The 18986-nt window shown below is 45.7% G+C and overlaps 1 protein-coding gene across 1 annotated transcript; it reads right to left on the bottom strand.

Annotated features, from left to right (window-relative positions):
* Window positions 1-3658: 3658 nt before the first annotated feature.
* On the bottom strand, window positions 3659-18902 carry LOC8029211 (adenylate kinase). The gene is made up of 5 exons (XM_029968449.2): window positions 18627-18902; window positions 13784-13829; window positions 11004-11194; window positions 6568-6735; window positions 3659-3968 (listed from the first exon to the last, which is right to left on the bottom strand). The coding sequence occupies exons 1-5, from the start codon at window positions 18756-18758 to the stop codon at window positions 3747-3749; spliced, it is 759 nt and encodes a 252-aa protein (XP_029824309.1). The 5' UTR covers window positions 18759-18902; the 3' UTR covers window positions 3659-3746.
* Between the last annotated feature and the right edge of the window lie 84 nt (window positions 18903-18986).

Genomic DNA, 18986 nt, shown 5'->3' with positions numbered 1-18986 from the left:
CCAATCCATGAGTCGCGCTCGACTGTCGACAGGCGGGTGGTTTTGATCCCACAATTACAACATCAATCTTTGAGAAGGCAAGACTAAAAGAAATAGTCTCGTTCAATCCTCGCCATTTCACCGCGACAAAGAAGCTTCTGAATCAGTGGCGCCCTATGCGAGTACACTTGGACCAGGGGACCAGTACGCCATGGAAAAGTCATGCACATTCCAACCCGATATCGTTTCATGACCCTTTTAAACTTCACGGGGTGCAAAATAAAAGCAATGAAAGGTTGCGGTTAACAAGTGTCAAATAAAATTGTCGAATTAACAGACACAAACGAAGGAGGCAATTCCTCAGGAATACTTTCAGCCTTTCTACTCTGGTGAAGAAGGAAGGCCAGAAATGCTGTACTATGGTGGGAATGAAGTAATGGCCAGCCGCAAGTCGGCAAGCCAGACTGGAAAGGCTGGAGGGGCTGCCGCCATTTATGAGCGACGGTGGTAACCAAACAACTGGCAAGCCGGCTGTCTGGTAGCCGTCGCCATTTATAGATGGCGGTAACGCATGACTAGCCCTTAACAGCACCGCTGTATAAAGAAGTGCGTCTGTGTGTGGGGCCGGGGGGGGGGGGGGGGGGAGTTTTAGAAACATACTGTGTTGTAAAGGTTCCTCTTCCCTGCATCGTTGGCGCAGACCAAAAAGTGTGACCCCGGAAACTACTTTGATTGGAAAAGCGCTCTTGCCAAAAAGCACGTTTTTGTCGTGCCAGACGCTGGCGCCGTTCCTCACGACGATGCACTATGAATAATAATACTAGCCTTTCAAATACTTTGCTTTCACTGAGCTTGCACTTCCTGCAGCGTGCCTTTTGCACCGTCGAATCCAACTTTCTCAGCAAGAAGGAATCAGAATGACCACCAGCCTATAGTGTGATAACGTCACGTGCATACCATGCTAAATAGTTCAGCTTTCTGGTGAAATATGATGTTCGCAACACTAGCCATAGATGTTCTAATTGTAAATTTGTGAAGTATTTATAGCAGTCTCGCGATGAGATATGGCCAGTATTTACAGCGCCAAAAAACGACAGGACAAAGACGAGAGTAAACAGGACGAGGCGCACTCGCAACTAAAGTTTATTTAGGAAAAAACACATAATAAATAGGCCGTTAAAAATGCCTATTCATTTCATCAATCCAGAAGACCTCTTGATAAAATCAAACTCTTTCCCTGAGAGGGCAAGGGAAGGCTCGCTAACGCATTCATCTCCCTTTGCTCTAATCTCAAACGCCTCGTGCACTTCTCGGCATATTTTATCTTTGTATTTCGCCAGAACCTTCACATCATGCAGAACTGGTGAGCACGGGCAGCGACTACAATGAACAGCTAGGTTACCAGACGGGCTTGCTCTCATAGCTGACGCATGTTCCCGTGCACGATCATTGACACATCTGCCAGTCTGGCCGATGTACACGGAGCCGCAAGTCAGCGGAATTTCGTAAACCACTCCGACGGCACACTCAGCTCTAAACCGCTGTGCAACTTGCACAGCGGTTTAGAGTACCCGTAGTATTTTCAGCTCCGGAAAAGATGGCACACTTGTGCCGTAGAATCAATAATCCCCAGACAGACATGGAGCAGTGCGGCACAAAACACAAAACCAAATATGCTGAGTGTGCCGTCGGAGTGGTTTACGAAATTCCGCTGACTTGCGGCTCCGTGTACATCGGCCAGACTGGCAGATGTGTCAATGATCGTGCACGGGAACATGCGTCAGCTATGAGAGCAAGCCCGTCTGGTAACCTAGCTGTTCATTGTAGTCGCTGCCCGTGCTCACCAGTTCTGCATGATGTGAAGGTTCTGGCGAAATACAAAGATAAAATATGCCGAGAAGTGCACGAGGCGTTTGAGATTAGAGCAAAGGGAGATGAATGCGTTAGCGAGCCTTCCCTTGCCCTCTCAGGGAAAGAGTTTGATTTTATCAAGAGGTCTTCTGGATTGATGGGATGAATAGGCATTTTTAACGGCCTATATATTATGTGTTTTTTCCTAAATAAACTTTAGTTGCGAGTGCGCCTCGTCCTGTTTACTCTCGTCTTTGTCCTGTCGTTTTTTGGCGCTGTAAATACTGATCATGAACCAACTAGCCCAAATTTCTACTTTGCTGAGATATGGCAGCCTAGAGAAATGTTAGAACGCATGATTATTCTAGCATAGTGCTGTAAAGTGAGGGCCCAAAACAAGTGCAGGTAAAACCGAATATAACATTTGGCTCCCGAGGCAGTATTTCGGAAGTTTCGAGCTCATGCAAGCTGATGAAATGTAATATACTAAGATTTTAAGAATCTGTCTGTCCTTCGCGCTATTTATGTAAAATCATGAATATCATTGCGTGCATCTTTACGCATCTCCTTTTGCAGTAAGGCGTTCTGGAAGGGATTATTTGGAAAACATAACATTAATTATCTCTCTCTTTTTGAACATTTCGTGTATTTGACTTCCAATTCATCATGTGAGCATAGAGTCCTTTTTAGCGTACCCTGCAACCCGATGTTTCGCACTGCCAATCAGCAAACAGAAAAACACTTTTACGTGTTAAGGTGTTCAAATTTTCCCATGTGTGTAGCTATAGTCTTTTGCAGGGTTCGGAAGATATTTTGTTAACAGATTTCCGTGAGAAATTGAAGCTACACAAAACTGCAATGGAGAGGAGGGCTAGGCCTACTAGTGGCGACTGAACCGCGCAGAGAAAAATGGCTCAAATTCATGCTGTTGTGGTTTGCCCGGAGGTCATCAAATGCATATATGACTAATTTCGCAATCATAACAGGCACGAATGAGTGTGATACATCAAATAGAGATTCCAGAATAAAAACAACATTAAACCAAAATCAATTATTTTTAAACATATTGCAGTTTTTTTACCTTTATCTCTTAAAGGAAAGCTGAAGAGGTTCTTGAAAAAGCGAGTTGGAGGTGAATTCTGTAGTATTTTTTATCCCGCGATTCTGAATATCCTGTTCATTTTCCCCTAAGATTTAACTAAACGCGAGAAAACACGAAAAACCTCCAACAAGTTGTTACGTCGTAAAAGGATCTTTCGGCCGCCACGCGCGTCGCTCCTGTGGGCAGAACGTGCAATTGCAAGCTTGCCAGGTATATTCCCCTGCACTGACACCAGCCCCAACGTCTTTTTCAGACCTTTTTGAAAACAGCAAGAGTGCACGGCCATAGCTTTGATAGGCGCTGAGAGGAGATTCCGAAAACTTATGTTATGATTTTGGACCTTCAGCGGTGCTTTGAAAATGATTTTCTGCAGCCTACATGCATCAAATTGGAAGATAATCCTGATATTCGTGATCCTGGAGGCCAAATGAAGACGATTTAAGTGTTTTTACTCAAACACAAAACAGCTTCAATTTCTTTTTAAGGTCTGTTCACACATACATCACAGTGCTTTGATGCACTAGACACAGCACCGGCTTTGCTGTGCAGTGCTGACTTTGTGCTATACAAGTGATGCAGTGCTGCATCTGTGCTAAGTTACATTCAAGTCAGTGCTGCTCTTAGTACTGCACTGTATGTGTGAACCAGCTTTTGAGGTTACCTTCAGAAAGTCCTGCAACTCCAGATAACTGGGCCAAGGTGGCTTCAAAAGGCACAAGAGCGCACTTGAAACAGGCAACGTTTCTGTGCTGCCTGTTCTGGTGGGAGTCAACCCAGAACAAACAGCAACTGCTTTTATTTGCCCCCCAACAAATCAGAGGAAGAGGACGTAGTCTTTGCTCTTGGCAGCCTCAAAGGTTTTGCGGATGTTCTCGAAGACTGCCTTGGGTGGTAGGGACGCGTCAATCCGGGTGTGCAGCCCCCGCTTCTGGTAGTAGCCCACCAGAGGCGATGTCTGCTTGTGGTACACCTCCAGTCGCTTCTTCAGGGCATCCACATTGTCGTCCGACCGCCGCACCAAAGGCTCGCCAGTCACCTAGCAAGAGGATGAGCATGCGGTACAGCCAAAGGCCTGTGCTCACAGGGCATTTCATTGCAAGGCATGCCCTCGCAAGACCCGTTATTAGAAGGCATGTCAATGCAAGGTCTGTCCTCAAAAGGCATGTCATTGCAATGTCCCTCCTGGCAATTCTCCCATTGCAAGGTACATCACTGCAAGGCTCGTCCTCTCAAGGCACATCATTGCAAGGCCCATCCTCATAAGGTATGTCATTGCAAGGGCTGTCCTCATGCAACAAGTCCTCAGAAGGCATGTCCTTGCAAGGCATGTCACCGCAAGGCCTGTCCTCACAAGGCCCCTGCTTGCAAGGCATGACACCGTGAGGCATGACCTCTCGCAAGGAATATCCCCACAAGCCACGTCCTACCAAAGCACATTTTTACAAGAAATGTCTTCCCAGGGCCAGTCTAGGGTTGTTAAATAGGCTACACTTGGTGCAATGTCTCTCAGACTCCTTAATCTCAATTAACAATCATATCCCTCTAGTGAGAGCCAAGGAGCCCTTCCCCCTCTAGGCAGTGTTGCAACAGAGCAGTACAGATGTGTACGGAACTTGTAAAATATAACGTACGGAACTTGTAAAATATAACGGACATACCAGGGAGTGGATTGACTCATATCTGCTGAAATAGTATTGGACTGGAAAATAATATTTTACTTCGGAGTAGGGAGGTCAAGGAAATTTGGGAGTTAGTGTGACTCCCCCAAGAGTGCCATGGGGAACATCTGGGTTCCTAAAAACCCAGTCTGTGAGCCCAAGGCTTAAAGCAGTGTTTCTCAAACACTGATATTTCGCGGACCCCTTGTGGATCGGCGGAGATGATGGGAACCCCGTTCGTGGTGAGGGGAAGGAAAAGTTATTGGTTAATATGATAGTGATTTAATAAATGGAAATAACCAAGGGCTAGTATGAAGTAGATTTCTCTTATATACACGAGAAAACGTACCCGAATACTGGGACGTTTATTCTTAATCTAATAAAAGACAACTTTTATTGTCGGGAGACAGGGCTTCGCGGACCCCTAGGATGCCTTCGCGGACCCCAAAGGGTCCGGGGACCCCCATTTGAGAACCACTGGCTTAAAGCATAGACGCTCAGTCCCTTGTTTGTCGTGTGGACACCGTCATTTCGTTGCCTAATGTGAAGTGAGTGGGCACAAGTAGTGATAGCTACAATTCAAAAATGTGACTTCCTGCGTTTCAAGTGCGGTGTAAAATAGCCTGGACAATAACGTCTCGCTCTGCCGCTCACTAGCCAGCCACCTGTGCCTTACCAGCGAAATAGTAGACTCAATCATTCAAACTCCAGGAAGTCATAAATTTTGTATGAAGTATTGGAAGTTTGAATTAGAAATTCATCCAAATATGATGCAAGACCAAATTATGATTTGTTCTAAGGATGGCTACATATAGAAAGCATATATTTGATGATTTCTTCTACACAGGCTTACCAATCATAAGTGGGTACGTCACACACGCAACATTGGTGAAATGTATGTGATTTCGTCTTCCAAAAATGTTGCCCATCGTGGACACTTGAGACAGCACATGACGCCTTGGGGCAAAATGAAATTTGTTCGTCCAGCAAAAAGGTTGTCTTTTGTGGGCTACTAGCCCAGTTGAGTGCGCTTCTTACCGAGCACCAGTGCACTGTGGGGAAGCAACACCTGCAGAAGCGAGCTCCACAGGTTTTGCTTCTCCGAAGCACACTGGTGCTCGGAAAGAAGCGTGCTCAACAAGGCTGCCAGAAAAAGTATGAATTGCATCGAAAACATAGCAGGACAACCAAAATCTTGAAATCTGTTTGAATGAACCAGAAGCATGAAATATGCGAGTTTGAATTATCGCAAGCCTACCGTAATCTGTCACTCCTGAGGCAAGCACAGATTGGCCGGCAAAACAAGAGCGCGAGGGAGGGAGGTGCTATACTCTGTTCACCCCTAAGCTGACAGTGTAATGGGAACCATGCATTTGTCAGACCAATAGGCCTTTTTTTTTTTTTTAAAGTCCGTCCATCCACCCTGTCCAGTGCCAAAACAGATGCCCTAAAGGTAGTAGTTTAATTGTACATCACAGTGCTAAATCGACATTAGGAACAGCACTGAAGCAGCACTATGTCAGTGCTGAATCTCTAATAATAGCACACAAAGTCAAGACTGCACCAGCAAGATCGGCGCTGTTTCGAGCGCCGATGATTGCGCCGAGGTAGCGTTGTGGTCTATGCGTGAACAGGCCTCAATGGCAGCACTACACGGGACAAGCGAAAGCAGTCGAAATTGTGAAGTAGAAAGCGGCGAATTTATTCCAACAAGCTGGTCCTTGGACATCGCTTTCGCTTTACAAAGTCGAGGGTGCTCAAAGTTGGGCAATCTTATTGTCCTGCGCCATCAGTGCGGAATCAATCATTGGAGGTTTTGAGACTGCCACTAGATGGCTCAGATATTTGAAAAAGGTCTATTAACCGCCCGACCCCGCTCTAAAATGCACGTAAGGCTAGTCCAATGAGCACACACAGGTGAAGCCTGGGCACTCCAAGCTCAGCGGCATATGGAGCACGAAAATGCAGGCCACTCACGTCGTCCGTCATGGGCTGCTTGGGTGGGTTGAACTCCTCGTGGTAGGACCTGCCACTGGGAAGGTGGGTCAGCCGTCCCGTGATGCGCCGGATCAGCAGGCTGTCGTCGATACTGAACTCGGCCACGGAGTCCAGGGGGGTGCGCCTCTTCTCCAGCATCTCGTCCAGCTGCACGCAGGTGCACATGCACCACGTTTCAACTTCAGCAGACTTTTTCCGTGGTTTGCAGTTTCGCCTCAAAAGGAGCTTGACACACCGATTGATGTAGCCATACTTGTATTCCAAATGTTATGCAAAATTAATCTTTTTAAAACAAATTAACCGATTGCTTTTTCGGTTCTCATCATTCCTTCAAGCTGAAAGTCTCCACTGGCAACACTGAAAAAGGTAAGCCAGTAAAGGCTCAAGTTCACTGTTTAGGCAGTAGAACTTGTTCCCCAACAGGTTACAAGTTTGATGGCGCGAAAATAATGCTGTGGTTGGTGCCGTGCAAGCTTACTCGACACTCGCTCAGTAGCATGAAACCAAGGCGTGGCACATTCCATTTTCTAAACAGCCTTCTCAAGCTGCAATCTGCCTGCCAGTGACGTCATGCTGCTAGAAAGTGCTCGGAAATTCCAATGTTGGTTTTGGCATCAGCTTCATTTGCCATTTTATCAATAATCCTTTAGAATGAAGAGATACTACACAGCATGCCAGAAAGAGGTATGCCCGGGTATTCAGAAAATGTAGTTGGTTTGGGTGGCACAAAAAATCGGCGAAGTACCCCTTAACCAACATGTGCTTAGAGTACTGTCACAGCTTTAGGAATGCCTCGGGGTTATGTTGTCAGAGCACCTGCTCTTTTCATCGTACACCAGTAATCTGTAATTGGATGATGATTCTCTCATTTTACTTTCTGTAAACGACAGTTTTATATCGACAAATTTCAAGCAAGTGACGTTCTTTTACACAAGGTGACCCCAGTAACATAGCTGATTGTGGATCAACACGGCTGCTTGACTTGTAACAAATCCAACTTTGTGGACCTTATTTGAAGGGGATAGCATTTTCTTCAGCAGCCCCCTGGAAAATTCGAACTTGTAACAGGAAACAAATGGACATGTGTGGGAGAGTGATAAGTGGATAAATTGAAAAGCTCAAAACTCCAAACATCCACCAAGGGGAACTGAATCGAGGATGCAAGATTGTGAGCCTGGCACCCAACCGCTGTGATAAGGGGGAAACTTGCAAAGCAATGCTTATGATATTAGATACAACACTTCTTTTACAAACCAACACCACAGAATGTGCAGGCGGCACATGGGGTTGCCCTTACTTCTACTCCCACCACACGGGGGCTCGTGCAGAATTGACGCACAACAGTACGCAAGGAGCCCGCGCTTGTGTCCACCGTTGTGCAGCAATTCCACAGCTTCCAACAGAGGGGACACTTTCGAAAAGGAGTCTACGATAGAAGTGACATGGTCCCTGGAGAGGTGCTCCAGTCATCTTCGCATTGCCACGCAAGAAAGCAGGCCAAAGAGGACATCACTTGAACACGGGTGGCGGTTCACCGAGGCTCGGCGTATTCGTTGTGCCAGTGAGAAGCCGAGAAAGAGAACAGAGTCTGGCTAGGGGCAAAAAGGCAAGAGGCTCGTTCTGCTATCACCGAGGGCCGAGTGAGGGAACGAGGGTCGTCTCAACTTAATCGGCGAAATATGACCTTCGCAGAAGAGACTGAGAAGTGCCGTCGCATTTCAACGTAGTCAGCAGCAAAGCGCTGCAGAAACGCAGCCTGGTTTTTACTAGGCTCCGATTCGATTTAAGCAAATAATATTTAGTCAACTCCACTCTGCCTCACCAACACCATCGTAATGTCAGTTCACGTCTGTCAGAAAAAGACCACATTTGGACATAGCTATCGTCCGGAATGATTGTTTGGGCAACCCGAAACACAGTTCATGCTCTGCTCTTCCTAACAAAGATAAGATACCAATAATCAATAATTTGTTCAAAACTTGAGCATGAATTCCACATCTGGAACCCCCGCTAGGCACATGTCAACGTGAAAATTGAAGCTTTTCAAAACCCACTCTCTGTTCCTGGCTAGTCGCACCATTCCAGTATCACCATTTTAAAAACACCAAATCAATCTTCCCAAGCAGGTCAAGCATGACGGCACCAAAAGGCCAGTGGCCAATGTCGAGGAAGCCCACAACACCGAGTGATAGTAGAGTAAAGATGCGGTGAATGTAGACGGACGAGTAAATGGCGGTGACGGAGGTTAAAAATGGAGCTTGCAATAATTGAAGGTGAAAGGATGACGCCGAAGACGCATAAAATATTCATTCACACAAAACTGCATGTGCACGGACAGCTGCCGATAAAGGGACCCAACGTCATCAAGGTCGTCGGCAGTGCTGGGTAAAGTAGATCTAAAAAGTACTTTTAAAGGGGCCCTGCAACAGCTTTTTGAGTGGTTTTTAATTTCCACCGAACCTGAGTGCACTGAACGTAGTAACTTAATGAAACCTCTCTGTTCTCAAATTTCGCTTCATTTTAAAAGTTATAGGTAAATTAGAATTACAAGAACAAGCAAAAAATAATGTGCTTCATGATGCCATAGGTCCTGGCTTAAACGGCCGTGAACTAGAGGAAGGGTAGTGAGCTTATCGAGCGCTCACGGCTGCCGCACTCCGTGTCGACGGCTCGAGAGGGCGCCACTAAAGCATGAGTTGGATAGGATGTAGGAAGCGGGCGGCCAGGGCGGCTCACATTGCATTTGCAGCACGATTAAAGACTATTTCGGTATAACACTTCATTGGCCACAAACGACAGCAAACACGGGGTAAAGATCAGTTCAGAACAGGAGCTACTTCGCGCTGCCATATCGCCAAATGGCCAAATCGCCAGCAGGGCCCGCGCCGAAGGCCTTTGGAACGCTCGGAACCAGTTGGATCCTCGAGCCGGTATACGACCGCAGCGCTGCCGCGTACACCCGGGACTTTTCTACGCTCGCCGTTCGTCGGTGCCTGATGCCACTAGCCCTTTCTAGTATGCGCAGTTTTTTCCGCCGCTTGGTGGCGGGTATGTCGACGGGTCATTTCTTGTTTCCGTACTTTATAAACTGTATTCGTTTCTTTTCTGATCTAAAATTCTCAACAAAAACTACTTTCATACATAATTGAAATGGTTCGCGACACTTATATTTTGTATCTTGACTAAAAAAAAGCTTTTAGCAACTCTAACCAGTAGTAAGGCCAGGACCTAAGACGTCACATATCGCGCGCTTTCGGCAACGCGGGTCGCCCTCGTAAGTGGAGGAGGTTTCCGCGTCGTCCGGTTAAAATATGACGCACTGATATTTAGTTACTCCCTCCGTGCCTGCTGGCTTGCCTAAACCCCAAGAGACGTCGAAACCGCAGAAAAAGGTAGACGCTTAAATATGATTGCAGGGCCCCTTTAAAGGGAAGCTACGGAGCTTCTTGGAAAAAATGAGTTAGAAGTGAATTCTACTGTATTTTTACCCCGTGAACCCGAATACCCAAACCATTTGCTGCGTAAGTATTGGTAAACGCGAGAAAAACGCGAAAGACAGTCGCTGTCCGTGACGTCATCGACGGCTCTTTTGGCTGCCCAAGGCTAGGGGGGCGGGGCTTCAGCCCTATTTTGAAATTGCTCTTGTGGCTCTCCGGCGCGTCGCATTGAAATATAATTTTGATATCTGTTATTCTAAAGGCCAAATGAACGCAATTCATGCGTTTTTTCTCAAATGTAGAAGTGCCCCATCTTCCCTTTAAGTACAAAGTAAACCAGAAATTATGTATTTCCAGTAAAGTTGCAAGTACACCAGGCACAACAGAGTTGAAGCAGTATAAATACAATATACTTATGTACTTTTTAACACAATCTTTCATGATGACCTTATAGAGAACATATATAGTGTTTTTTGGTATGCATTCCCCCAGGGGTAAACGGGAGTGCATCAGTTATTTTCGTAAATGGAACAGTTGCTTTACTCTTGCTGAAAACCTATTTAACAGAGCTAACTTATCAATCTCATAGCAGCCATTACTTTACTCAGAGAAATTATCAGACGTTTCGAAAGACGATAGCGCGTTTTCACACTACGATACACCATTTGTTTGTTTTCAAATTTGGGGAATATACTTTGAAGTCGGGAACTGTACTCTCCTCGGAAAGTACCAAAATGTTTTCAAGTAAAGTTCAAGTTTTCCGAGCCTACTTCAAGTAGTACTTTAAGTACTTCCTAACACTGGTTGTCGGCGATCCTCGAAGTGAGGTCGCATAATAGAGGCTTTCATATATTGCCAGCGCGCATCCTTTATTCCGTGGACACACCTTTTTGTCAAGACCACCAAATCTTTTTTCACAGTACGACAGCTGATCCAAGGTTTCGAACGCACACCACACAGTGGTGATTCGGCGCCCACCTTCTCGGCCTGCACGACGGTGCGCGGAAACCCATCGAGGAGGAATCCATTGCGGCACTCTGGGGCGTCGAGGCTCTTGCTGACCAGGCGTACCACTACGTCGTCGCTCACCAGAGCCCCACTCTCCATGGTCGCCTTGAGCTCCTGGCCCAGGGCAGAGCCTGAGCGGACCTCGCTCCGCAGAAGGTCCCCTGGGTGGAAGGACGCCGCGCTTAAAGGGAAGCTGAAGAGGTTCTGTATTTGAGTAAAACCACTCAAATAGTCTTCATTGGGACTCCAGGATCATGAATATTGAGATTACTTTTCAGTTTGATGCACGGAGGCTGCAGAAAATCATTTTCAAAGTACTGCCGAGGCCCCTCCTTCCTGAAGCGTAACGTCATGAAACGAGTTTTCGGAATCTCTGCTCTTGCGCATCTTCAGCACCTATCAGAGCTCTGAACGCGCACTCTTGCCATTTTCAAAAAGGTCAGAAAAACACGACTGGTGTCGGTGCAGGGAAATATACCTGGCAAGGTTACAATCGCACCACACGCTCGCATGTCGCTTGAGTGCTGCCCACACGAGCGACGCGCGTTTGGCGGCCGAAAGATTCGTTAATGATGTAACGACTGGTCGGAGGTTTTTCGTGATTTCTGGCATTTAGTGACACCTTCGGAGAAAACAAAAGTGATATTCAGATTTACGAAATAAAAATACTCTAAAATTCTCGTCTACCTCGTTTTTCAAGAACCTCTTCAGCTTCTCTTTAAACCTATGACAATTGCGTTTCTGTCTCAAAAGATGTTTTTAAGTGATCGGGCATTGCTTCCAAAGACCAAGTGTAGACAAAAAATTGTCTATACTCCTTTCACCCCTAAGCTGAGACTGCAGAGGAAGCCATGAGTGCTTTAGACCAGTCATACATTAATCCTTCGTCACATGATCATACTCTCGTCCACATCCTCGCGTGGAGAGCTCGGTCAGGCATTAAAAGGGAGGCAGTTGGTTGGTCTGGCGAGAGTGTGGCTCCCACCACAGTTTAAGTTTAGGAGTGAACAGAGTATAGACCAGTGTCCAAAATCCTAGCCTCCAGCATTAAAAGTGGGAAACGATAATCTCAAGCACAGGCTCTTGTGAAGAGAGGGGCTGCACATAAAACATGACTTTTGCTTTTTACAGAACTCTTGGCATAGGGGTTGTTCTTGGAGCTTCATGACTATGCATTTCTGATGTTCTTGCACTACAATATATGTGAAGGTTTCTAAAGAAGTGGAGTCTCACAAAAAGTGCAGCCTCCCCTGCATTATGGCGTCAGCTTAAACAAACATGGTTGTGCCTATGGATCAGAGCAGACGCTTGTCTATAGGAGCTATCAAAAAGTGTGCACAACATAGCAGACAAGCTTTCCAGACATTCCTAAGATAACAAACAACAAAGAACTGGGAGATTCTACAACTCGGCCGAGGTGTCATTGCCGGCGCCTGATAACGACGCTTTGTTCCTCCCCGCTCTTCCAGGGAAACAAAAGCCAATGATAAAGTAAAACTTGAGGGCCGATCCCCTGGCTTTTTAGAGTTTTCACTTTCTAATTTCAGAGAAACAAAGGCGGTAAACTATTAAAGGAGCTGTGCAACGATATTCACTTGGAATGTTTTCCTCTCTACATGAGCTTACTGGCAAACCTGGGACTCAAGGATACTCATACGCAACGCCACTGGCCAAGAAACTCCTTTGTTGCGGTGTAATTTCAAGGACAAAAGCGATCATTTTCATTCAATCTCTCCTTTGCAAAATTTGATGACGTAACTCGGGGATCGCAGTACACCCAAGTGACGATATTTGAATGCGATTCATAGATTGGACCCGAGCATTGCGTGGGCACTCGACTTGGGCTCGTGACAATTGCTAGCTCAAGAAGCATTCGGGTTGTGACCCGTGTCCAATCGCTGCAACGACGACAACAGCCGAGCCATAACAATGTCTGGAACTCAGCGCGTGTCCTCCGCTTTGCCAACCCCAGCGCGTGGCTATGATCAACACTGGCGGCATATAATCGGCTCCAGATCACATGGCCGCTTGTTCTGGCTGCGAGTTGAGGGGGTAAACGCTGCCCGTTTTTCTTTAATTTTTTTCTGGGACTTCTATTGCGTGGGGTGAAAAACGAACGCGTGTTTCATAGGTCATTAACATTAGGGATCCGTTTTAAGCGGTATTTGCGCAAAGTACAAAAATTGTTGCATTGCTCCTTTAAAATAGTAAGACCGTGCCACCAGGGGCAGTGACCTTCTTTTAGCTCGAAAAGAACAGAAATCCTGTTTTTATTTCTAGAGCTTTTATTTTTAGTTGTGCAACACCCAATGAAGTAAAAGAGCTACAGGCACACCGAAAAGTTACGTCTGGGACCTCAGAACACACATGACAAAGTAAAAAAAACCCGTTCTCTAATGTCGCTAATCTTTGCAAGGTCGTGGTCAAATTCTCCCAACAATATTCCAGATTAGCACTGACGATAGGCACTTGGCAGGAGTTGCCAAGACTCACTGTGATGTTCTCGAATGAGTTTTGTCTGCTAGCTTCTAACCTAACCTATCCAGAACAGCTTAGCAAGTGCTACTGAATCAGCAAGACGCAAGAAAAACGTAGACAAACTGTCCTCCATCCGAAAGACTAAAAAAATATTGGCTAAAAGCAACAGAATTAAAACCAAGCCGCATTCATTCCGACTTGAAGACAAAACCCAAATGTCAAGGCTCATACGAAATTCAAGCCTATGTCACTAATGCAAATGAGACACTTACCTGTGGACAGGTGGCAGACACAGTATTCTTCTTTGAGTAGAGGTGCCTGCAAGAGAAAAAGATGCAGTGGCATGACTCGACCACACATTGAAAAGCCAGCAATGAGAACCAATCAGCGTATCTCGTGATGTCGGTCCTAGGCAACCATGGAGGTAGGAAGCTTCTGGAGGCCACATGAGTCCACCAGAGGTGAAGTCAGAAGTGTGGAGGGACATGATCTCCACACCGTTGGCTTCACTTCCGGTGGCCTTCACTTCCAAGTTGAAAGTGTGGCAGAAGCTATGTGCTCGTTGGACAAGTCGCGCGTCTCTCTTTCGCCACGTGACCACGCTCCCACCTTTACCCACACGCAGAGGGTAGGGCCAGGTGATGAAAGGGAGACAACTGATTGGTTTGGCGAGCACATACCTCTAACTACACTTAGGGATGAAAGTAATATACACAAACTGCTCTCTGCAAATCCACCTGCACGTACAGACTTGTCCTCTTGGATAGTACTACATGCGATAACCCGTAGTCGATGCCACAGTGACCATGTTTTCGCTTCTTATATAATAAAGAATGGCACTTCGAAAAATGGTGCCAACATCATTATACTGCATTTCACACTAGGTCTGAGCGCGGCCGATGCTACGACCCGAAGGTCCAACCAAACGGTGCAAAAAGCGCAATGTCGTGGCGCGCTCTCTCCGCTTCATAGGACAACCCGGCAGAGGAGCACGCACAGAAAGACGGTGAATACCGGATGGTCCTGTCAACTGCAGAGGGCCACGCTCGAACTTAAGCTAAACCAAGTATACTGTTGGAGTGAAAAAAAAGTTGCTCAGCAATTGTTTCTTTTCTAGCGTCATAGAAAGCGACTAATAACCGACTCTGTTTTAAATGCCGGTGTCCTCCAAGGACAACTGCAGGCTAGACGGACGCTCTTTGCAGGGTTGAGCTTGCGCGTGCTTGCTCTAACAAAATTAACTGTCCATGAAACTGGTTTTTCATTTTCAGTTCGACTAACTACTGCTCGCACTAGACACTGCAGATTCATAAAGCATGAGACAGGCATCAGCACCAGATTTTTAAAGAAAAAAAGGTGTCCACAAGGGTCACATTTGCTCAACTTCTCAGCTACCCATTCCCTCCCCTAAGAGGAACAAACGACAAAAAGATATATCTTTGCAATGAGTAATCAGCTTAAGCCAAACTTGCCGAAGGTTGCACAAGTTTTAATGGTAGCAATAATAATAATAATTTTTATTAGTGAGAGTCAAGGTACTCTAACATACAGTGAAGAATGTGCTCTAACATACTCTAAAAATAGTTTTAAAAAAAATTATGCAAATTTTTTGTTTTTTATTTAGTGCCATCCTGATGAGGGCTGAACTCAGCCCTCCGGCAATTGAAGTCAGCCCAGTTGTCACTTTCCTTTTGTGACCATTCTACGCATATCCCAATCGTATTGATTTGTCTCGCTTTAGAAGGCTTTATATGAAATCAGCAATTAGCCAACATGATGACCAAACACAAATAGAGTCGCATAATCTATGGATGGTTTCTGTTCATGGAAGCTCTTAAAGCAACCATGGCCTGGAGCAGTCCCCTGTGGTATGGAAACATGACAATCCTTTTCGCCCTTGTGAAATTACATTATTATTATGCAATTTCAGCGACACGCTTATTGCCTATGAGGCTAATGGTCGTAGTTCACACTTTTCCCTTCTGTGCTATCTATCAAGTTCTATGGTCCCACTTTAGTGCATCTGCAAACCGAGCAAGTCTACTTAGAAAGTACACATATGTCTTATTGATCACGAGTTTAATGGTGCAAAAGGCTAGTAAGGCCATATTGATGCATCTGTATTTTGGTTGTGACATTAAACTGTAAATGCATAGCACCGCCTCTTTTTGTCCTGCTCTTTTGTGTTTCGGTTTTCGTGTGCCATTCATCCGTATTGTTTGAAGTTAAGGTACACTGTGTAGCTTGGGTGACTAGGTGTTTTGAATTACTGACAAAGGTATGAACATGTATATAAGGCGATTTTTTGTCAAACTTCAAAGCTGTGTTTGAGACTTCAGTGTTCTGTTAGTTCCGTATTATTAATGTCTCAGGTTAACCATGAATAGGTAGCAACGTCTTTGTTGTTTTGTTTTTTTGCTGCACACTTTAGTCTGTGCTATGAGTCTATGAATATGACGGCATTTTGTTTCCTATTTTAGCCTCACATTTTCGCTGGTATTGCGATCCCAATACTAGAAGGGTACCACCAAACCCAGAGAGAAAGCCCACTAGTCTTGACAGACCTGCATAAAAACTTGCCTTGAATTCATTAGTAATGCAAGGTGTACATTATCATTGTAGAGCAGTACTGGAACCAAAAGGTATACAGGCAGCTTTCACGCGGGCGGTACGCATTTCAAAGAAGGACGCGCCGCAGCAGCTCTCATTCCAATTTCACATTGACCGTCTCACCTTACTATTGCCATATTTAAATCTGGCACAGCTTTTCATTTTTCGATTGAAAAAGTTCAGGAATTAAGAATGTACCTTCGAAAATAGAGGGTCAAATGTAAAAACACAGGTAATGCAGCGCCAGCCATTACGTGAAATGCAATTCAACAAACAACAACCCAGAAACTATCAAAGCTGCAGTCTAATACCACTGCATGGTTACATTTTACTCCGGTTATCTTTTAAGTATTGTTAAATAGGAATTATTGTAATTTAGTCGTGCAACCAACAGAGTATGCAAGATAAACAAAAAAAAAAAGAACTGATTTCTCTCTTAGCGAAGTGCAGAATAACTGCACGCACATATGGCGTCCAAACATACTTCAGTTGAATGAATGCTCGGTGCACCGGTTTCTCCAGATCCGTCAAAAGGCCGGTGAGCTTTCCCTCAATTGAAACAGGAACACTAAGCCACACTGCCTCTTTTAGAGTGTTCAACTGCTGTCAAACCCCAGGCTGCTGGTGCAAGCATGGTGTTTGACCTTGCAGATCATTTGCATACGTTCTCGCACAAACAAAATCATAGGTGAAGCCATGCACCTGAGCCAGTAGCTTTGACAGCTTAAGAGTAAAGTGGAAGCTCCACCCACCTCTCTCACCTGTGGCAGAGCGAACGCTGCAGAGGAGGTTGCCTCCTTCCCAGCGTTCACTCTGCTGAAGTAGAAAAAGTGGGAGGAGTTTCCACTTTACTCTTAAAGGGGCCCTGCAATCATATTTAAGTGTCTACCTTCCACGTCTCTCGGGGTTCAGGCAAGCGAGCGGGCACGGAGAGAGTAACTAAATATCAGTGAGTCATATTTTAACCGGACGATGCGGAAACCTTCTCCACCTACGAGGGCGACCCGCGTTGCCGAAAGCGCGCAAATATGTGACGTCTTTAGTCCCGGGCTTACTACTGGTCAGAGCCGCTAAAAGCTTTTGTTTAGTCGATACAAAATATAAGTGTCGCGAACCGTTTCAATTATGTATGAAAAAGAGTTTTTGTTCAGTATTTTAGAGTAGAAAAGAAACAAATGCAGTTCATAATGTACGGAAACAAGAAAAGACCTGTCGACAAACCCGCCACCAAGGGGCGGAAAAAACGGCGCATGCTAGAAAGGGCTAGTGAGATGAGGCTCCAACGAACGACGAGCGTAGAAAGGTCCCGGATGTACGCGGCGGCGTCGCGGTCGTATACGGGCTCGAGGATCCGACCGGTTCCGAACGTCCCGAAGGCGTTTGGCGCGGGCTTGGCTGGCCATTTGGCGGTGTGGCAGTGCGAAGTGGCTCCCGTTCTGAACTGATCTTGACGCCGTGTTTGCTGTCGATTGTGGACAATGAAGTGCTATGCCGAATTAGTCTTTAATCGCGCAGCAAATGCAATGCAAGCCACCCTGGCCGACCGCTTCATACAGCCTATCCAACACATGCTTTGGTGGCGCCCTCTCGAGCCGTCGACACGGAGTGCAGCAGCCGTGAGCGCTCAATGAGCTCACTACTACTCCTCTAGTTGACGGCCACTCAAGCCAGGATCTACTACGTCATGAGGGAGGTTATTTTCTGCTTGTTTTTGTAATTCTAATTTGCTTACAACTTTTAAAATAAAGCAAAATTTGAAAAAAGGAAAAGTTTCTTTAAGTTACTACGTTCAGTGCGCTCAGGTTCGGTGCAAATTAAAAACCAGTCAAAAAGTTGTTGCAGGGCCCCTTTAAGCTGTCAAAGTTACTGGAAGTATGAAACAAAGTGTAGCATATAGTTTCGTTTTCTAGCAATATAAAACTAAGCTGCTCTGGGAATACAAAAATGGTATCACATGGGCGGTGTAAAGAGGGAAATTTTTCAAATTCCGCGGACGATGGTGGTGACAGTGATGGCGAAGTTGACTTCCTGTTTTGCTCGTTGAGTGATGGAGATGACAGCGATCTTGACTTGTTACTGCTTTTTCAAAGAAATTATTTCAATGTTTAAGACTTTCCACTGGGCAATGAATTATGACCAATAATGTCCTATAAAATTCATTACATTGAAAAAAGGTGTTCTGAATTATATTTCTGATGTATTTATACCGCATTTTAAAACTAGAGATAAATTAAGCCAATTTGGTGCGATATTTCTAGAAAGGTTTAATGAGAACCGGCTGTCGTCGCTTTTCCTTGCACTGTGAAGGTCGTGAATGACGCCGAATATTCGAATATCAGAGCACTGAGTGAGCACTGATACGACAAAGCATTAATCAAATAAAACAGCAAAAAAAATATATGTATGTATATATATATATATATACATTGCTTTTTCTTTTTTTTTTTTTTTTTTCTTTTATAGGTTGTTTTGATGTTTTTGCGACGAACAGGTTGTGCCGCTCACCTGAGTTCCTTTGCCCGAGCCCGGCGGTCCGAGGAGTACGGCGTTGATTCCTTTCCGGCTCCGGGCTTCGTTGGGCACGTAGTCACCCGCGTACAAGTGTTCGGACTCTTTGGGCTTCAGCAGGGGCGCCATTCCGGCTAGCTGACCTGAGACTGGCGAAGCGGACGGCGAGCAAGGTCAGGACGCGGTCAAGAACCACGGGAACCGCAACGCCCGCGAAACAGCCACTCCGCCGGTTCCACGCGACACGCGAAAAGGATTGGAGAAGAGATCAGTGATGTGACCTAGGATTGGATTGGATCTGGATGGAGACGGATGTTGTACAAAGCCCTTGTACAAAGTGTAAAAAGCATAAAACTG

Source organism: Ixodes scapularis, unplaced genomic scaffold (genome assembly GCF_016920785.2).
Source record: "Ixodes scapularis isolate PalLabHiFi unplaced genomic scaffold, ASM1692078v2 PGA_scaffold7__128_contigs__length_106722199, whole genome shotgun sequence".
Lineage (NCBI taxonomy): Eukaryota > Metazoa > Arthropoda > Arachnida > Ixodida > Ixodidae > Ixodes > Ixodes scapularis.
The sequence above is the reverse complement of the archived record's forward strand: the minus strand, read 5'-3'. Positions and strand labels throughout refer to the sequence as shown.

Coding starts and splice junctions, on each gene's coding strand:
- LOC8029211 (XM_029968449.2), bottom strand. CDS start 18,758: ATGGCGCCCCTGCTGAAGCCCAAAGAGTCCGAACACTTGTACGCGGGT. Junction 13,830..18,626: donor GCTCGGGCAAAGGAACTCAG/GTGAGCGGCACA, acceptor TTTCTCTTGCAG/GCACCTCTACTCAAAGAAGA. Junction 3,969..6,567: donor AGCAGCCCATGACGGACGAC/GTGAGTGGCCTG, acceptor TCCTCTTGCTAG/GTGACTGGCGAGCCTTTGGT.